The sequence below is a fragment of the Lepidochelys kempii genome, chromosome 10 (genome assembly GCF_965140265.1).
Source record: "Lepidochelys kempii isolate rLepKem1 chromosome 10, rLepKem1.hap2, whole genome shotgun sequence".
In the NCBI taxonomy this organism is placed as follows: Eukaryota; Metazoa; Chordata; order Testudines; family Cheloniidae; genus Lepidochelys; species Lepidochelys kempii.
Genome location: NC_133265.1, coordinates 76894356 through 76912350, shown reverse-complemented (window position 1 = coordinate 76912350; position 17995 = coordinate 76894356). Strand labels below are relative to the sequence as shown.

General features: G+C 42.1%; 1 protein-coding gene across 4 annotated transcripts in view; it reads left to right on the top strand.

The window, feature by feature from the left end:
* The window catches only part of ADAMTS17 (ADAM metallopeptidase with thrombospondin type 1 motif 17), a 256604-nt gene that overhangs the window by 224515 nt on the left and 14094 nt on the right, over positions 1–17995 (top strand). For 3 of the 4 annotated variants that reach the window (XM_073304276.1, XM_073304275.1, XM_073304274.1), the window contains one exon: positions 7014–7166. In XM_073304276.1, the coding sequence (XP_073160377.1) occupies positions 7014–7166 (153 nt within the window). Of the gene's footprint in view, positions 1–7013; positions 7167–17995 lie in introns of those variants that run through there. The other variant, XM_073304277.1, reaches the window with a different exon arrangement.

The following is a 17995-nucleotide window of genomic DNA, read 5'->3' as shown; positions in this document are numbered from 1 at the left end:
TTGTTTATTGCACTAAGTGCTGACTCTGCCCTCTTTAATAAAGCCTGCTATGATAGAAATACCATATAAAGGAAACCTAACAATCGATAGGTTTTCAGGATTGAGAACGGAGGAGAGGCTGCTGGGCTAGTGGCTGCAGTGTGGCCACTCATCATTCACTGGCACAGACATCTACGAGAGATACAGGCTTATATTTTTGTTGAGTTAGTTGTTTGCCAGTATCCTTTAAACTAATCCCTGGCCTGCAAAGGGTGCATGGTAATTTGCTTCGTCATCTAATTCTCTCCAATAAGATCCCAGCCAAGCTGGCCGGGATGTGTTTCTTGGCCATCATTAACACTCCCAACATGACTTCAATGTTAGTGTTGACATAATACCTGCTAGACTCTTCTTGATTAAAAAGTCCATTTCCCCTTCGGCATTGCACTTGTGGTTTCACAGGCATAACTCCAGAATTGCTGTATTACAGGGCAGGGCCAGCCTATGAACAAGAGGATGCTTTTTATCTCTCCCTGGTTTTTACTGTTTACTTTCTTTTTTAGTACAATATCAGATAACTTTGGGTAACTAGGAGTGTTTACGCTCCTAGAACTTCAGGATCCCAACTGCATTGCAGGGACAGATGGTGTTTTTTTAACAGGGACTAAGTGCTATTTAATTGTAGTCAGGAAATCTCCAGTACAAGCGGTAATATTCTAAAGTTCCAGGACAGTATATTATTTTACCAGTCAGCAGGACACTATATACATTCGTTAGTGCTTGAAACTCTTTTTCTTCCAAATCTTTTCATCTTTTTCCCATTCCTAAATGGAGGAAGCAAAGTTCTGGGATTTTGGAATGTTTTATAGCCCTTTATACATCATCATTTCAGATTATCCCTTCTTTTTATTTCTGATGGGACGCCTCTTTCTAGGTCTGCTGCATTGAAGAAATGCTTGTTTATGATGGTACTCTTGTCACTGTGGCTTCCTGAAACTCTCACCTATTTCAGATGGGCAAAGCTCTTTAACTGGTTGTGTGTGGTCTTTTGTCAACAATCCATTTCCCAATTAGAACAGTGTTTGCATCTTGCTTTTGTTAAATGACTGTAATTTGAGCTACATAAGGGATTCATGAGAGCAAAAGTCAACTAAACAGTTTCATGACAAGCGTGTATTTTTAAGGACAGGTTTCAGAGTAGCAGCCGTGTTAGTCTGTATTCGCAAAAAAGAAAAGGAGTACTTGTGGCACCTTAGAGACTAACAAATTTATTTGAGCATAGGTTATCGTGAGCTACAGCTCACTTCATCGGATGATCTAATGAGGTGAGCTGTAGCTCACGAAAGCTTATGCTCAAATAAATTTGTTAGTCTCTAAGGTGCCACAAGTCCTCCTTTTCTTTTTGTGTATTTTTTAAATGATCTGAAAGTGAGAGATTTATTTTTCCTGTAATACATTTCTCCAAAGTTTTGGGATCTACATTAATCATTGCCAACCAGTTGGTTTTTGAAGTTAGTTCTTTTTCAGGACATGTTTTTGCGATCATATGGTCCATTTTGACTCAGGAAAGACAATTTCACATTGTGTCAGTCTGAGCACATTTTATACCCATAAACCTTTCTTGGCTGGAAATCAATTAACTCCTTAACATTTGAAACTAAGGTTGTGGGGAAAAAAAACACAATATCACAATGGTGATATTTTATAAACCAATTTTCACATGATTTTTTTTTTTTTTTTTTGGCTACAAAGAAAGAAAATTGAATAAAGTGCAAGTTGAGGTCTGGTCTCCAATGAAAAAGTACATTCTCAAGGCTAAATCCAAGACAATCTTCGGTGTGGGGAAAAAATAAGTTCCCTTTTTAATGCCAAATGCTTGGAATATTTGGGTAAAGTATTGCTTGACCCATTTTTAATGACCAAACATAGAGAATAGTTACAAAAGGTGAAAGTTTCTACTGTTCAGGAGTTGGGAAAGAATCTGAAGAAAAATATGCTGATTTGCTTCTACCAAGAGGCCTATAATGACATGTGTAATGCTCAGGGATCAGGTAGGCCAAAGTGCCATCCAGATAAGTGGTCAAAATTCACACAAGTGGTCCAATAGCCAGCAGATCCAATTCAGGGAGAAGATACAGAGAGGCAGGTAGTGAGATCTGGTGAGATAGTAATTCAGGATCTGATGGGACAGCAAGGCAGAGTCAAGCGGCATCCAAACAGCAGCTAGCAGGCAAAGGCTTGTTGCTCAGACAAGGCCAGAAAGGAAGCGGGAAGTTTATATATGGCCACCAGCCAATCAGGTTCAAGATCATATAGCCAATCAGGAAGGAGATCCTGGAACCCTGGAAGCTGGCCCATCCAAGTCTGTGAATTCCCTGGTAATTGAATAAGCTGGTGTGACATGTCAAGAGATGTCAAGAGTAACAAGAAGGGTTTCTTCAGGTATGTTGGCAACAAGAAGAAAGCCAAGGAATGTGTGGGCCCCTTACTGAATGAGGGAGGCAACCTAGTGACAGAGGATGTGGAAAAAGCTAATGTACTCAATGCTTTTTTTGCCTCTGTTTTCACTAACAAGGTCAGCTCCCAGACTGCTGCGCTGGGCATCACAAAATGCGGAAGAGATGGCCAGCCCTCTGTGGAGATAGAGGCGGTTAGGGACTATTTAGAAAAGCTGGACGTGCACAAGTCCATGGGGCCGGACGAGTTGCATCCGAGAGTGCTGAAGGAATTGGCGGCTGTGATTGCAGAGCCACTGGCCATTATCTTTGAAAACTCGTGGCGAACCGGGGAAGTCCCGGATGACTGGAAAAAGGCTAATGTAGTGCCCATCTTTAAAAAAGGGAAGAAGGAAGATCCTGGGAACTACAGGCCAGTCAGCCTCACCTCAGTCCCTGGAAAAATCATGGAGCAGGTTCTCAAAGAATCAATCCTGAAGCACTTGCATGAGAGGAAAGTGATCAGGAACAGCCAGCATGGATTCACCAAGGGAAGGTCATGCCTGACTAATCTAATCGCCTTTTATGATGAGATTACTGGTTCTGTGGATGAAGGGAAAGCAGTGGATGTATTGTTTCTTGACTTTAGCAAAGCTTTTGACACGGTCTCCCATAGTATTCTTGTCAGCAAGTTAAGGAAGTATGGGCTGGATGAATGCACTATAAGGTGGGTAGAAAGCTGGCTAAATTGTCGGGCTCAACGGGTAGTGATCAATGGCTCCATGTCTAGTTGGCAGCCGGTATCAAGTGGAGTGCCCCAAGGGTCGGTCCTGGGGCCGGTTTTATTCAATATCTTCATAAATGATCTGGAGGATGGTGTGGATTGCACTCTCAGCAAATTTGCGGATGATACTAAACTGGGAGGAGTGGTAGATACGCTGGAGGGGAGGGATAGGATACAGAAGGACCTAGACCAATTGGAAGATTGGGCCAAAAGGAATCTGATGAGGTTCAATAAGGATAAGTGCAGGGTCCTGCACTTAGGACGGAAGAACCCAATGCACAGCTACAGACTAGGGACCGAATGGCTAGGCAGCAGTTCTGCAGAAAAGGACCTAGGGGTGACAGTGGACGAGAAGCTGGATATGAGTCAGCAGTGTGCCCTTGTTGCCAAGAAGGCCAATGGCATTTTGGGATGTATAAGTAGGGGCATAGCGAGCAGATCGAGGGATGTGATCGTTCCCCTCTATTCGACATTGGTGAGGCCTCATCTGGAGTACTGTGTCCAGTTTTGGGCCCCACACTTCAAGAAGGATGTGGATAAATTGGAGAGAGTCCAGCGAAGGGCAACAAAAATGATTAGGGGACTGGAACACATGAGTTATGAGGAGAGGCTGAGGGAGCTGGGATTGTTTAGCCTGCAGAAGAGAAGAATGAGGGGGGATTTGATAGCTGCTTTCAACTACCTGAAAGGGGGTTCCAAAGAGGATGGCTCTAGACTGTTCTCAATGGTAGCAGATGACAGAACGAGGAGTAATGGTCTCAAGTTGCAGTGGGGGAGGTTTAGATTGGATATTAGGAAAAACTTTTTCACTAAGAGGGTGGTGAAACACTGGAATGCGTTACCTAGGGAGGTGGTAGAATCTCCTTCCTTAGAGGTTTTTAAGGTCAGGCTTGACAAAGCCCTGGCTGGGATGATTTAACTGGGAATTGGTCCTGCTTTGAGCAGGGGGTTGGACTAGATGACCTTCTGGGGTCCCTTCCAACCCTGATATTCTATGATTCTATGATTCTATGACATGATGACCAAGGCTGCTTCCTGGGAATCCAGTCAGCTAGGGTGTGAGACCAGGGTCCTCACAACGGCTTGTTGATGGAGTTGTCTCTTGGCTTTTGTCTCAATTCTTTATAAAACCTTTTGAGGTTTGGTCAGGTGGTTTGTTAATAAAGTAAAGCTGTGTAATCTGGACATTCATCAATTGCAAATGTTTTCTGTAGAATCTTTGTAAAACCCATGTACTAAAAAATGTTCTTAATGGTCAGAGCAGTTGAGCAGAGCAATGAACTTGTTAAAGAAGCGGTTGATATGTCACCACTGCAGACACTCTGATCACAGACTGGAACCCTTTTTTTAAAACACTGTTTTGTCACCTATAGGAAAGCAAATGTGGTGTAGATTTGTGAAGGACATAAAGGCTCATGCAAATGAATGTTTGTAAATCCACTGAGAGATTTTGATGTGAAAAATACTCCTACTTTAGCTTTCCTCACTTTTAGCAAATTGGATGATTCAGGGGGTTACAAACAACATGATGAGACCAAGCACACTTGAGCAGTTCATCCTGTCACCTTCTGAAATCTTACACCACAGTCAGGAACACTGCTTGATAGTTCAGGAAATTCTGCACCAAATGGAGCAATCCATTGCTTGTGGGTACAGCCTAGAGAAATACAGCTTGAGATCTCAGGGAAGTTGATAAGAGCTTTAAAGAGTCTGGCATGGTAGTTTACAGAGTTCTCTCTGTAGCCTGAAGGAATTCGTCCCAGTAGCTTGTGGAATCCTGTGATCGTGTTCATTATAAAGATGTAACTTCCACAAGGAGGTCACGCAATGAGCAGCACACAGTAAATTAAGTGGACAGCTTCCCAGATTTTAAAGAAGTCACTTTGTAGTTGCTGTGAAGTATTTAAAGGCATGTCTGTTAGCTTGCCAGCTCATAAACACTTGTCATTCATGTCCTTAACAAGGCCAGCAGGTCAAAACTGCCTGGATTGTATTTTTAAGACAGATGGGCATGCTGAGATTTGTCCATTTGATGTAACATATCAAGCTGATGCTTGTTTCCAGCATAGACCCCCTGAATGGAGAAGCATCTTGGAATATACTCAAAAGACCTCACAGGGTATTTCATATCTCCACTATTTATTCAGTGTCAAGTCAACTCTCTTTTCCTCACTGATCCCTGAGGGGGAGAACTTGACGCTCAAGAGAGGGTTAGTTATCATCTCAGTTGGTATGTATATCACTTTTCCACCCACCTGTCCCCAGCGGGCTTTCCATGAAAACTGGCTTGTAAACACCGCACTGGCAGAAAAGTGGGGTGTAGGAAGAACATATGTGCTGCTGTACATTGGTGCAATTTAGATGGGTTTGACAATGCCACTAGTTCCAATATCTCTTTGTTGCAAAAGTGATGATTTAAAGCAGTGTTTCTCAGTCTTGGGATTGTGACACCATCCAGGGTGGGCCCCGGAAGGGGCTGTGAGGTCCCAGCAAACTCTCTGACAAATCAAAGCAAAAATTCCAACATTCCTTCAACTTGAGTAGCAAAATGATGCTCAAATATCCCTGTGTCCATAGCAGCCCTGGCAGAATCCACTTCCACAGAACTCAAGGACCTTTGGTGCCCACTCACATGCATGTGGATTACATTGTCCTGGTACTTGTAATCCTGTCTCCTCTAGTGGCTGCTCCCAGCAACTATAACTGTCTGCTGCTTTCTCAGAGCTAAAGAATATACCCCTTATCACCAGTGAGAGAGGCCTGTGCTCTTATTGCTCGAAGAGCCCGTCTTTGAGCCCTGCTGATGACTCAGGTGTGTGTGTGTGTGTCTAGCCATAGTTTGCTGGATGTAGTTTTGAACTGATCGCAAACTGTGGGGTCGAGGAGGGTGAATGGAAATACATTGGCATAATATCACCCTTGGGTTATGTGTACTGTATGATTGCATGCATTGCCATAACCTATGATGGAAAGCATTATTAAACAAATAGAAAAGAATGTGCATGTGTTTGTCATTTGCTCTCAACATAATTATGAGAAAGAACACTGTGCAGAATCAAAGATACAGTGCTGGGTACACATTATCTGCATTGCAGAAGACCTTGCTGAGCTGGTATACCACAAGACCTTGCAAATTCCAGTGTGCATCCAAGGGATGGAGTTGGTGCCACTGTGATATTTAGAATGCTTCATTGCATAGTCATGCAAAATCAAAGGATGCAGAAGCTTCCCTGTGTGTACTCTGGTGTATTTGTCCTTTTTCAGTATTGATAGTAATCTCTTAAATAAAGGGGTTAAAAATTCCACACGTCCAATACTGACTCCTGTTTAGACCTGGTTGAAATTTTTAAAATAAAAGGTTTTTTTTGGTTGCAAAATTGCTGTTTTTCGGAAACGTTTTTCCACAAAATATTGTCAGATTTCTTGCCTTTTTTTTTCAAATATTTACTGGAAAAAAAATCAAAAGTATCATTACATTTTTTTATTTTGTTTCCCATGGTTTTGGTAAATGAAAAATATTGGTGGTGTTTTAGATACTGTAATAATTTGGTAGGGGAGAAATTATTAAAATGGCTCAAAGAATTGAAAAAAATGAGCCCTTCAAAATGACAAAACAGCTTGGAATATTTAAAATTTTTCATGAAACTTGTTTTTCATTTGTCCCTCGACTCTGCTTCTGCAGCTGTGATGACAACCAGCCAAGATGGTAATCATTTGTAGTATCATAGTGAGTAGGAGCCCTGGTCATGGATCGGGATCCCATTCTGCTAGGTGATGTTGTGCAGTGGTTGAAAGTAATGCCTCTTGTTTTTCAGTGCTCAGCAGATTGCGGCAGGGGAATCCAGAAGAGAACAGTAATGTGCACGAATTCTCAAGGGAAATGCGATGCAGCCACCAGGCCAAGGGATGAGGAAGAGTGCGAGGATCACACAGGCTGTTATGAGTGGAAAACGGGGGATTGGTCTAAGGTAACTGTGAACTCCGAGCAGTGTTTGTTCTCTAATTGCCTAAATTATCAGGTCAGGAATCCACCTTTTAAACAACCCTTCAGTGTGGATTTACACAGCACACAGTGCCAGTACGGGAAGTTTGAGTCCCACATTTCAAAGTTGTTGGGTTTTAATTATTCTGTTTAATAGGAAATAGACTTATTGTCGTGGGTTTTTTTATTTGATTTCCATTAAAGTAGCTTGGGGATTTAAACACGCCATCACAGCATCGACAGCCCAGGCGTTGCAGCTTTGGGCTGCTGCACGAGACACAGACATCTGTTTCCATTTTCTAAGCGGAGCAAACGGCAAAGGAAGCAGCAGAAGTTTGATTTTTTTTTTTTTTAAGAAATATATCTTTCAGTGCTAACAGTTGCAGGTATTGTTAGAAATGCGGCCGGTGAGGAGTAATGGGATCCTGAATGGCGGCTCATGTGGCCCATTCTGAGGAGCAGAGGGGTGCTGTAACTGCTATCTGACCTCCAACCCCCAAAGGTTTTCTCTTGCTGTGTGCCGTAACTGCTGCATGACCTCCAACCCCCAGAGGTTGTCTGTGCTATGGCTATGTGCCCCACACACACGTTCTCCGCATGATGATGGGATGTATTGTGGGTGGCAGACCTCCCTCGAAGTCCCTTACGAGGCTAAGAAGAGAATGAAGGAGCTGAGCAGTCCACAGATACACGAGGCTGCCTCACAGTTCTACCTCAGAGCTCTCAGTAGAGGTGGCATCCCCTGGCAACAACCACCCCCTTCAAGGTTATCAGTGGGAACGGGACACAGTCCGAAGCCCCCTGCTATCTCCAGGATCAATCTACCCCCCATTAGCACCCTCCCGTGCTCTCCTTGCCAGGAGAAGGAGAAACCTCAGGGCTCCAGAGGGCAAAGTGAATGGCAGAATCCACTAAGAGATATTTAGTGGGGGAACTCGTTTGCTTGGGACTCTCCTGCACTGGCCTGCACTCAAGAGGGTGAGGCAGGCTTTCGGCTTGGCTGTAGAGAGAGCCTGCTAGGGGAAATGAAACAAAACGCTACCTAAAAGAAGGCAGGTTGGCCTAGTTAATGTGGGCTTCAAGTACCTGGCTGACAAAACCAAGGGTTTGGGAGAACTGGTGTTAAACAGCATATTGGAAAGAACCTGCTCAGCAAATCCTTCCCAAGACAGACAAGGGGTCTCAAAGCACTGAATGCCAAATTTTGTTCCTCTGACTCATACGAGTAGCCCCTGATGGCAAGCAGAATCTGACACTTACTGTTTTATCACAGTAAAGATGGATCCAAACCTGTGCAGCTGTATCTTCCTCAGCCACCAGCACCTCATAGCCTGATTGCCACCACAAGAAATACACTGCACAGTCTTATCCGTGACTCACTCTGACCCTCTGAAGTGAAAATTAGTCATTTACTTAAAAATAGAGCTAGATTCAGAATTCCCATCCTCAGGGCCACACTCCACACCAACTCACGCCATTGTAAATTTAGAGCCCCTAGAGTGTTGTCAGTGGACTTGATCCTCATATACTCTGATGTAAGTCAGAGCAGAATTGGTTCCTGAGTTTTCACTCAATCCTTAGCCACACATGCAGTTTTGTCTGGGTAAGGACCTCAGCAATTGGCCACGCTGTTCATAAAATCTCTTTACGTTGCTAACTTCATGTTTGCTTGGGGGACTGAAATTTCCCAGGAATATTATATTCCAGTCCTGTTTTATCTTATCTTTGTAAGTGTACCGTTCTTTAAACACAAAAGCCTGCTTTGTGTTCAGGAATGTACGGCATGTGCAGAAACCACTGGGATACAGTAGTTTCATTTTCCTTTCCAAAAAAGCAAGTTTAATTCTTGTTGTTATTGATCAAACTCCAATGAAACAGAGGCCATCACAGGCAAATAGGCTTACCTGCCGTAGCATTTTTTGGATGACGATCAGTAATAAAAATATTTGTAAATAAATCCCCTCAGGAGGCAATTGTATGTGAATCTAATGGTGTTAATGCTGGAGAACGCATTAAGAACCTGCCATATGCAATACGTCTGTTTATACCGAAACAAGAATCTGCATCACAGACTGTTTAGAGTATTGAACGTTATTTTATTCGTAACCTGGCATGCAGAATCCAGGAGAACTAGCCAAAATAAACTGTCCCCCTATATTAACAGGTGAAATAATACACATTTTTTAAGAACCTTAAAACATTTCAGAGTAGGAATTGACTAGGATTCTTTTTATAGCGGGAAATATGAAATTGTTGTGAATTCACCAATTACATAGATTCAACCATCCAGAGGTTTTAAACCTAGTAGGAGAACCACTAACGCCATCATACATCCTAACCATCCAGCTGGTATTGACCAGCATAGCATGGTGGGTGAACATGTCATTGTTTGGAGACAGAAAGTATGGGAGCGGTAGAGTGTACTGAGCTCCATGAAGTCAAACTAAAATCCCCTGGTAAAACACTGTTGCTACATAAATTGCCGTGAAAGAATTTAGCGCTTATAAAACGGAAGCTTTTAGTGTTAATACAAATTAGCCTCAGAGCATGCAACAACTTTGTAAAATGACTTCACTGGGCATTTTCAGTCTATTGCTGGGAGTATTTTTGTGGGGGGAGGGGTTAATGATCACTAGTTATTTTCTCAGTTTAAAACAAAGTTTTGATTCTTTACATGCAAACAACTTACATGGCAGCCCCACGACTACTCTGCCATCCAGTCCATCACTCATCCAAACAGTGACTATTAGGGTTTTAGAATCCACCATGAGGAACATAGGAAGAGACAAAAGCTCATAAAAAGAATAAAGTCCAGACAGACCTTATAAATAGGATAGATGCATGTGTGGTAATGGGCAAACTGTTTTTATTATTTACAGAGCAGCCTCCCTAGAGTACATAGAGTGTATAAACGAAAAGACAGATCACTGCTGTAGGGAGCTTACAGTCACATTCAGACATGACAGGGCATGGGATGACAAAAAGAACAGGAGTACTTGTGGCATCTTAGAGACTAACAAATTTATTTGAGCGTAAGCTTTTGTAGGCTAAAACCCACTTCATCAGATGCATGCGGTGGAAAATACAGTAGGATGATATATATATATACACACACAGAGAACATGAAAAAATGGGTGTTGCCATACCAACTGTAACGAGAGTGATCCATCAAGGTGGGCTATTATCAGCAGGAGAGAAAAACCTTTTTTAGTGATAATCAGGATGGCCCCTTTCCAACAGTTGACAAGAAGGTGTGAGTAACAATGGGGGGGAAATAAGCCTACGAAAGCTCATGCTCAAATAAATTGGTTAGTCTCTAAGGTGCCACAAGTCCTCCTCATTCTTTTTGCTGATACTGACTAACCCAGCTACCACTCTGAAACCTGCCACAGGATGACAGTAAACAATGCCTGAGTGAGGCACATGGGATGAACAAGGGTTATCATTGCGAAAGATGAGACATGTTTGTTATGTACCCATCTCATTAGTTCCTGGTGCGCTCAGATACTACGGGGATGGACAGCAATATAAAACCTTAAGTTACATTGTTAGTAGTGTTTTATACATTACCTATGTGTACACTCACACGTTCATATATATGTTTATATAGGGGCTTGATCCACCTTGTGCAGAACAGGAATTTGGGGGGGTAGGGGTGGGCACATGGGTTGTGACTGTGCAACTACCTAGATCTTCCAGCCCAAGCTTCGCATACTGTGTTCTGCAGCCTCGACAGCCCTTAGAGGGAGGATTCTGTAGCTGTGCCCCCAAGTGATGCCGATGTCTACTACTGTGGAATGCCATTTGCTCTGGCTTACGGCCGGGAGGAGAATTTTGGCCCTAATTGTTATCATATTTGCAACGTATTTGGGGGATACTATTTACAGTTGCCGCTAAAGTTTATTCCGAGTGTCCTATGCAGATATACATGTGACAGTTTTAGTTCATTCTGCAGTTCTTTACTGTTTAGAGAGTATCCAGCCCCTGAGCGTAATATAATTATTAGTTTTATTTGTTTAGCACTAATGATGTACTCAGTACTGAACAAAACATAAATGAAGACATTCCATGTCCCACACATCCTATCATCTAAAAGGTGGAGATACTAGACATAACATACTAGAGGAAAGTATTAGCTTACAATTTTAAATCTTTCTTTCTTTCTCTCTAACCTGATGTCTTCAGAGTCACAATTCACTGTATATTTTTCCTATATGATATAAAGATGACCAAATGAATAGGAACCCACTCAGCCATCTCCCATTCACACCATTTATCCACATGGAAATGCATCTATCCATATCAGCAGTTTCTGGAAGTGTTGCTCACCCAGTTAAACACACATCTCATTCACTCACCATCATTTAGATACTTTGAAGCAGTTCTATATTGTCTGAAAACTGGCCTGTTAAATGTTTATCATTGGATAGTAAATTACATTTTTTGTTGTTGTTTATTGTGATGTTTAAAAGAAAGGATCAAAGTTTCTCATTTTCCCAGCACTTCACACTGAAGCATAGATTTTAAAAATATGTTTCTAACCTGCTAGTTATTCCAGGGGTACTGCTTTTTAGCAGCATGGACATTGATGAACTATGATGGCTTAAATATATTGCGAACTAACTTCAGCTAGGGCTCCCGATAACCTGGTAAATTACTGCACTCCTTTAAAAGATGCAGGCAGTTAATATGCAGAATGTATTGTTACATAAAGTTTAATAGTGTACATGATTTATCCTGTTTGCATATGTTAGGCTGCACTTGAGGGGGTGAGCTGAAGGATTTTGTCCTTGACCTTGCAACCAGGATCAATCATGCGTCATGTAGTGAAAATGTACATTCTGAACGATGCAGTGATGCTTTTCTGACTTGGCTCAGGAGCATGTTGGGTGGACCACTGTGCTGACAAACATCAAGTGTTGCCTGAAGCTGAACAGTGCTAGGGGGTTGCTTTTCAGCTCCCCAAGCTTCCCCAAAATTTATCCCTCTCCACCACTCCCCTCCTAGTCTGGTAATGAAAAAGCAGTGAGATCACTCAGGTACAAATCAGCAAGTATGGCTTTTCCTCATGCTCCATTTCCCCAGTTGGCTGTTGCACTCTTTCAGGGTATAACTAGAACTAGCAATATTTAAATATTAAATGATTCACTATTCTTCTGGATTTTTTTTTTAAATTTCTGACTTAGTTTATTTGTTTCACTGGTTTATACATCTTGACATTTGCTGTTTCTGCCTTGTGAATAGTGTCTTAGTTCTGGGGTCAGCAGCACAATCAGAGTGATTCTGGTTTCCCAGTTCCACTATTTAGTTATATTATTTCAAGAGGATTATATCCAGGAAGCAGAGTTAGGGGGGCAAAAAAATTGTTAGTGCTGACATTCTCAAGGGCCCATTTTGGGTAGGTGGAACGTTAGACATGCAGTTTATTTTCCCCAGGCAACAAGCTAGCAATCATATCATATTATATATATTTCATAGTCTCATGAAAAAAGTCTTTTAAAGGAGGAAAATTGCAGTTGCTGGATCATATTCTGATCTCATTTACACTTACGTACATCCAGGATAATTGACTATAATGATTCCCTACAATCCATGGGTCAAAACCCAAGGATCTCACTCAACATAGTGGGTCAGATATTGATCTCAGTTACAACAGTGTAAATCCAGATTAATTTAGTCTGATGAGTTACTCCAGATTTACATCAGTGTAACTGAGATCAGAATCTGACCTACTGTGTTGAGCAAGACCCTTCGGTTTTGTGCAGTAAGGACCAGGTTCTCAGGACAAATATAAATGTCTGAGCTGAGACTGTATTGTGTGGTGAAGGGAGATTTGGGGAAGAATCATTCTTTTACCCATTTCTATTTCAAACACTTGGCTGGCATGCATCTCAGAGGGTACATGGGAACCCAGAACCCCTTACTGACTGGAACAAATTGCGAAGCCCTAGTAGGAAACGCCTTGGCAAAATGTGATTAAAAATATTCTTGCTGTCAAATAATGTCATTAATGATAAAGCACATTTGAAAAATTACCTATAGCCACCTGTCATCCCTGGCAATCAACAGTTGCCAATTTCTTTCCAGTCCTTTTCTCAGCCTATGTAAGGCTGCCTGCAGGTACTCATCACAGGTGAATGTTTAAAATTGCTGCAGGGAGTCTGTTTTCCTCTTAGAATAGCATTGTGTTTATGCCAAATATTGAAATGTTTCAAACTGAGGATCAGGGGTTATTAGTCATGGTTGTGGTAACAAGGACTTTCTAATTGCAAATGCATTATTTTGGCAGTTACTTGCAGTAAATTGTATTGTCTAAAAGAAATAAAAACAGTGCACTGAGACATTTTTCTTTCAGTGAGTACTGTACAATCAAGCCTTTCTTCCTAATTCTAGGGAAAGACCTGTTTTCTGAGTTACTAGTGTTTGGGAACATCAGAAAATCCTTCTGTACTCCTTGCCCTTGATGATTAACTCACATTACATGATAAGAAGAGCAAATCAATGACAGCTATAGTTTAGGAGGTGTATTCAAAGCTGTTGTGACTAGAGAAGCACACTGTCCTTTTTTTATAGCATTCATTACGTAGTCACAGCTTGACCTGCCATCTGTTTATAATAAATCACAGACAACTTGTTGATTGTGACCTTTATCAAGAATTAAGTTAATCTTCTTATGCCTTGGGGAAAATAACTTTTCTTCTTCAATTCACTTTTCTGGATAGAAAATTATAAGGGATGGGCAGTAATTTAGATCCGAAGCCAAGCATCGCAGCTGGCAGCCGATTTCTGCACATACAACTAATGTCCCTGCAAAAGTGGGTGCATGCCCATTTTTGTATGGGCACACAAATTATGGTAGTGATTGCACACCAGTTTGCATGCACAAATTGCAGTTTGCACATGCAAAATTATTGCACAGAAGCGGATGTTGGAAATTTGGCCAGAGGAGTGTGTGCTGCTAGTTGGCTGCCCTAAGAAGCATGCAAAATATAGAAATTGAAATGACATGGATGAGATGTGCTCTGTGTAGGACCCAGCTGTGGGGAGGGAATGTGGTTCTTAGCCAACTTTCCACTTCCCCAGTCCTGGGGCTGACCAGGGGCCAGATCAGCCTCCAGTGTAACTTCGCAAAGCGTAGTTACCAACCCCAAGGCCTACTCTAAGTTATGTTGATAGTAATAATTCCCTACAGATTGTTCTACTGGCCAGCAATCCAGAAGCTCAAGTCACAACCCTTATGTCATCCGCTCACCCCCAATACCTCTCTGGGCCAGAGGGCTGGGAGCAGATCGCACGAACCTGGATGTATCAGCTTTACACCAGCCAAGGATTCCTTGACAGGAGGGGGATCCCCCCCTGCAGAATAAGCATACAAAAGGAAGGATGCAATGCTGGCTTCATAGAGTTAAGGACTGGAAAGGAACCATTTTAAATGGTGGTGCGTTAAACCGGTCACTATTTATTCAACTTCCTTTGGGGGCGGGTTTGGCGTAAAAGAGACATGGCTCTTAGCCAGTCATAGCTTTTGTTTTACAAAGCAGAAACCATCCCTGGCTTTGCCCGTCTGCTCTTATAGTGAAGTGGATTTTGTTTACAACATTGAATTCCCAGTGGTTTCGTTGCATTGAGGCTTTTGGCATGAAATCAGAGTTTTGCACTCAAGGATTGCTGTTTAGACGTGTTTCAGAGCAGCATCCGTGTTAGTCTGTATCCACAAAAAGAAAAGGAGGACTTGTGGCACCTTAAAGACTAACAAATTTATTTGAGCATAAGCTTTCGTGAGCTACAGTTCACTTCATCGGATGCATTTAGTGGAAAATACAATGCGGAGATTTATATACACAGAGAACATGAAACAATGCGTGTTACCATACACACTGTAACGAGAGTGATCAGGTAAGGTGAGCTATTACCAGCAGGAGAGCAGGGGGGAGCTTTTGTAGTGATAATCAAGGTGGGCCATTTCCAGCACTTGACAAGAACGTCTGAGGACAGCGGGGAGTGGTGGGGGGAATAAACATGGGGAAATAGTTTTACTTTGTGTAATGACCCATCCATTCCCAGTCTTTATTCAAGCCTAAGTTAATTGTATCCAGTTTGCAAATTAATTCCAATTCAGCAGTCTCTCGTTGGAGTCTGTTTCTGAAGTCTTTTTGTTGAAGAATTGCCACTTTTAGGTCTGTAGGTGGTGATGATCCAGGACTGTTGATTTTTCTTTCTTCTTCGCTGTCAGTGGAGTTGATATTGGAATTTCTTTCTACTCACCGTGCCCTGAGTTTGCTGTGTAGCCTTTTCTGGTGTTTTACCGTGTTAAGCTAACGTGAAATCCTGCATCTTGGCAGGGGGTTAGACTAGGTGACCTTTGCGTCTCTTCTAACCCTATGATTCTATGAAATAAGCCACCCTTAGCCCAAAATAAGGGCATCTACACAGAGATTGCACCAGTTTAAAAACACATCTGTAGTTAAACTGGTGCCAGTTCCTAAGTAGACAAGGCCTTTCTCCACAAATAGCTCAACGTGGTCCCAGGAAGGAGTAACCAAACTTCTTCAAGGATTTCCTTTCAAGTCTGAGTCTTGACTGGTTGGCCCACCCACTCTCCACACATGCATGCTCCTGCTGCCACTGCACAACTGTCTTCCCAAAACTGTTTTGTAGCCAGCCCCAGGGAGGTGCTAACCTGCTTGCTCTTCAGGGGACACACATGAATGAAGGTGGATGCTTCCTGAATGCTTGTTTCATCCAAGGCTTTGCTTTTAACTAATTGCTAAACCTTGGATGTGTACTTCAAGAGCTGCTTTTGTGTGGTGGTTCCCACAACCTTCCATGAATGTACTTGCTTCATCAGCTGAAGTGCTGGCTGATTCCTGAGCTGAGAGCTTTTTGTCAGGTAATTCTGGAGCTTGCTTCTCTTTCATCGGGTTGTCAATGTCAGTGAGATATTTACACCTTAGAAAAACATCCCTCAGAAATTCATAATGTACCATACAGTTACTGCAATCGGATAATGGTCTGAGCCAAAGTAATGTCAAATGTGACCATCCTGCTAACAAGTAGAACTGATTGCATTGTTGTAGACAAATTACTGTATTTAAAGGTAGCTTAGCAACTTTATTAGTCCAAGCAATTTTGGTTTTAAAGACAAAATTGTAAGGCCTGTTCTTCCTTCAACATTATCCCAGTGGCATTCCAGCAGGGACCAGACCTCCTGGTTTGTTAATACCAGTCTTGGGAGAGCAATAGTTCTTGAAGATAAGAAATAGGTGATACTGAAAGATAAAGACTTTTGATACTTGTGCTGTAAAGGTGCGGCTCAAAGTTCCTTTGTGGCCTTGGACCTCTTTGTGCCTCAGTTTCCTCCCCAGCAGGAGCAGTGACACTTACCTACCTTACAGAGGGATTGTGAGGTTCTCGGATATTATGATGATGAGCACCAGATGAGAAATAATTAATGAATGCATAAATGTATTCTGCAGTATAAAAGCTTGAGACTTTGCACATGGGACAACTGAACATTGAGAAATTGTACAGGCAAAACTTAGACATGCAAAACTGAGCCTGGCGTTTTAGTGATGGCATTGGAGCTCCTTTGAAAATGCAGCCCTAATGAAGTGATCAAGCAAGTCTGAATACATAAAAGTCACCTGATCCACAACCCTGATTTTCTTGGATGAAATCCTGGCCCCACTGTAGGCAATGGAACTTTACCATTGACTTCCAGGGCGGCCAGGATTTCACCCCTTGTCTTTACAAAGAAAATAGAAGGACAGGGGACAATAGATATGTAGTATGAGCTAGTACACAGGGCCCTGGTCTGGGAGTTAGGAGACCTGAATTCTATTCTTGACTGTGCCACTGACCTACTGCGTGACCTGGGGCAAGCCATTTCACTTCCCTCTGCCTCTTGATTCCCTTCTCACTTTTTCCCTGGCTTGTCTGTTTAGACTGTAAACCCTTTGTTGCAGAGACTGTCTCTTTTGCACAATGCATAGTACAGGGGGACCCTGATCAACAGTCGGATTGCTGAGTCTCTAGCTTCTCATGCTGGCCAGTATTGTCTCATAGTTTTCTTGTATTCCCCTGTCAGTTTCAGAGTAGCAGCCATGTTAGTCTGTATTCGCAAAAAGAAAAGGAGGACTTGTGGCACCTTAAAGACTAACAAATTTATCTGAGCATAAGCTTTCATGAGCTACAGCTCACTTCGTCGGATGTGTCTCTGTATCCATCTGTTGTCTCTTGTCTTATCGTTAGATTGTAAGCATCTTAGGGAAGGAACTGTCTTTTTGCTTTTTTTTTTGTACAGTTCTTAGCACAGTGAGGTCTGGGTCCATGACTGGGACTCCTAGGCACACTAGTAATACAAATAATAATAATAATAATGGATGCTACTGAAATACAAATTATCATCATCACTGGTTAAGCAGTAAGTAGGATTGTTGTCAGTGTCAAGGCTGTAGTCATTAGTATTCCATTTGAAGTGGAGCAGATCCTAATGTGTTCTTGTCTAGTGGGATTCTCAGAGGTTGGCTATGATTTCCAACAATAGAACATTGGGTTAATTGCTAAGAATAATTGTTCTAATTAAAAGGGCTACTTCATTAAGTGCATTTTTCTTATAGAGAATTAATGACTTGCAGAATGGAGTAGAGTAGGCTTATAAAAGCTGGGAGGGGTTGCTAGCTCTTTCAAGGACAGTATTAGAATTCAAATCAATCCTGACAAATTGGAGAATTGATATGAAACCAGCAAGATGAAATTAATAAAGACACGTGCGAAGTACTGCACTTCGGAAGGAAAAATCGAATGCACAAATAC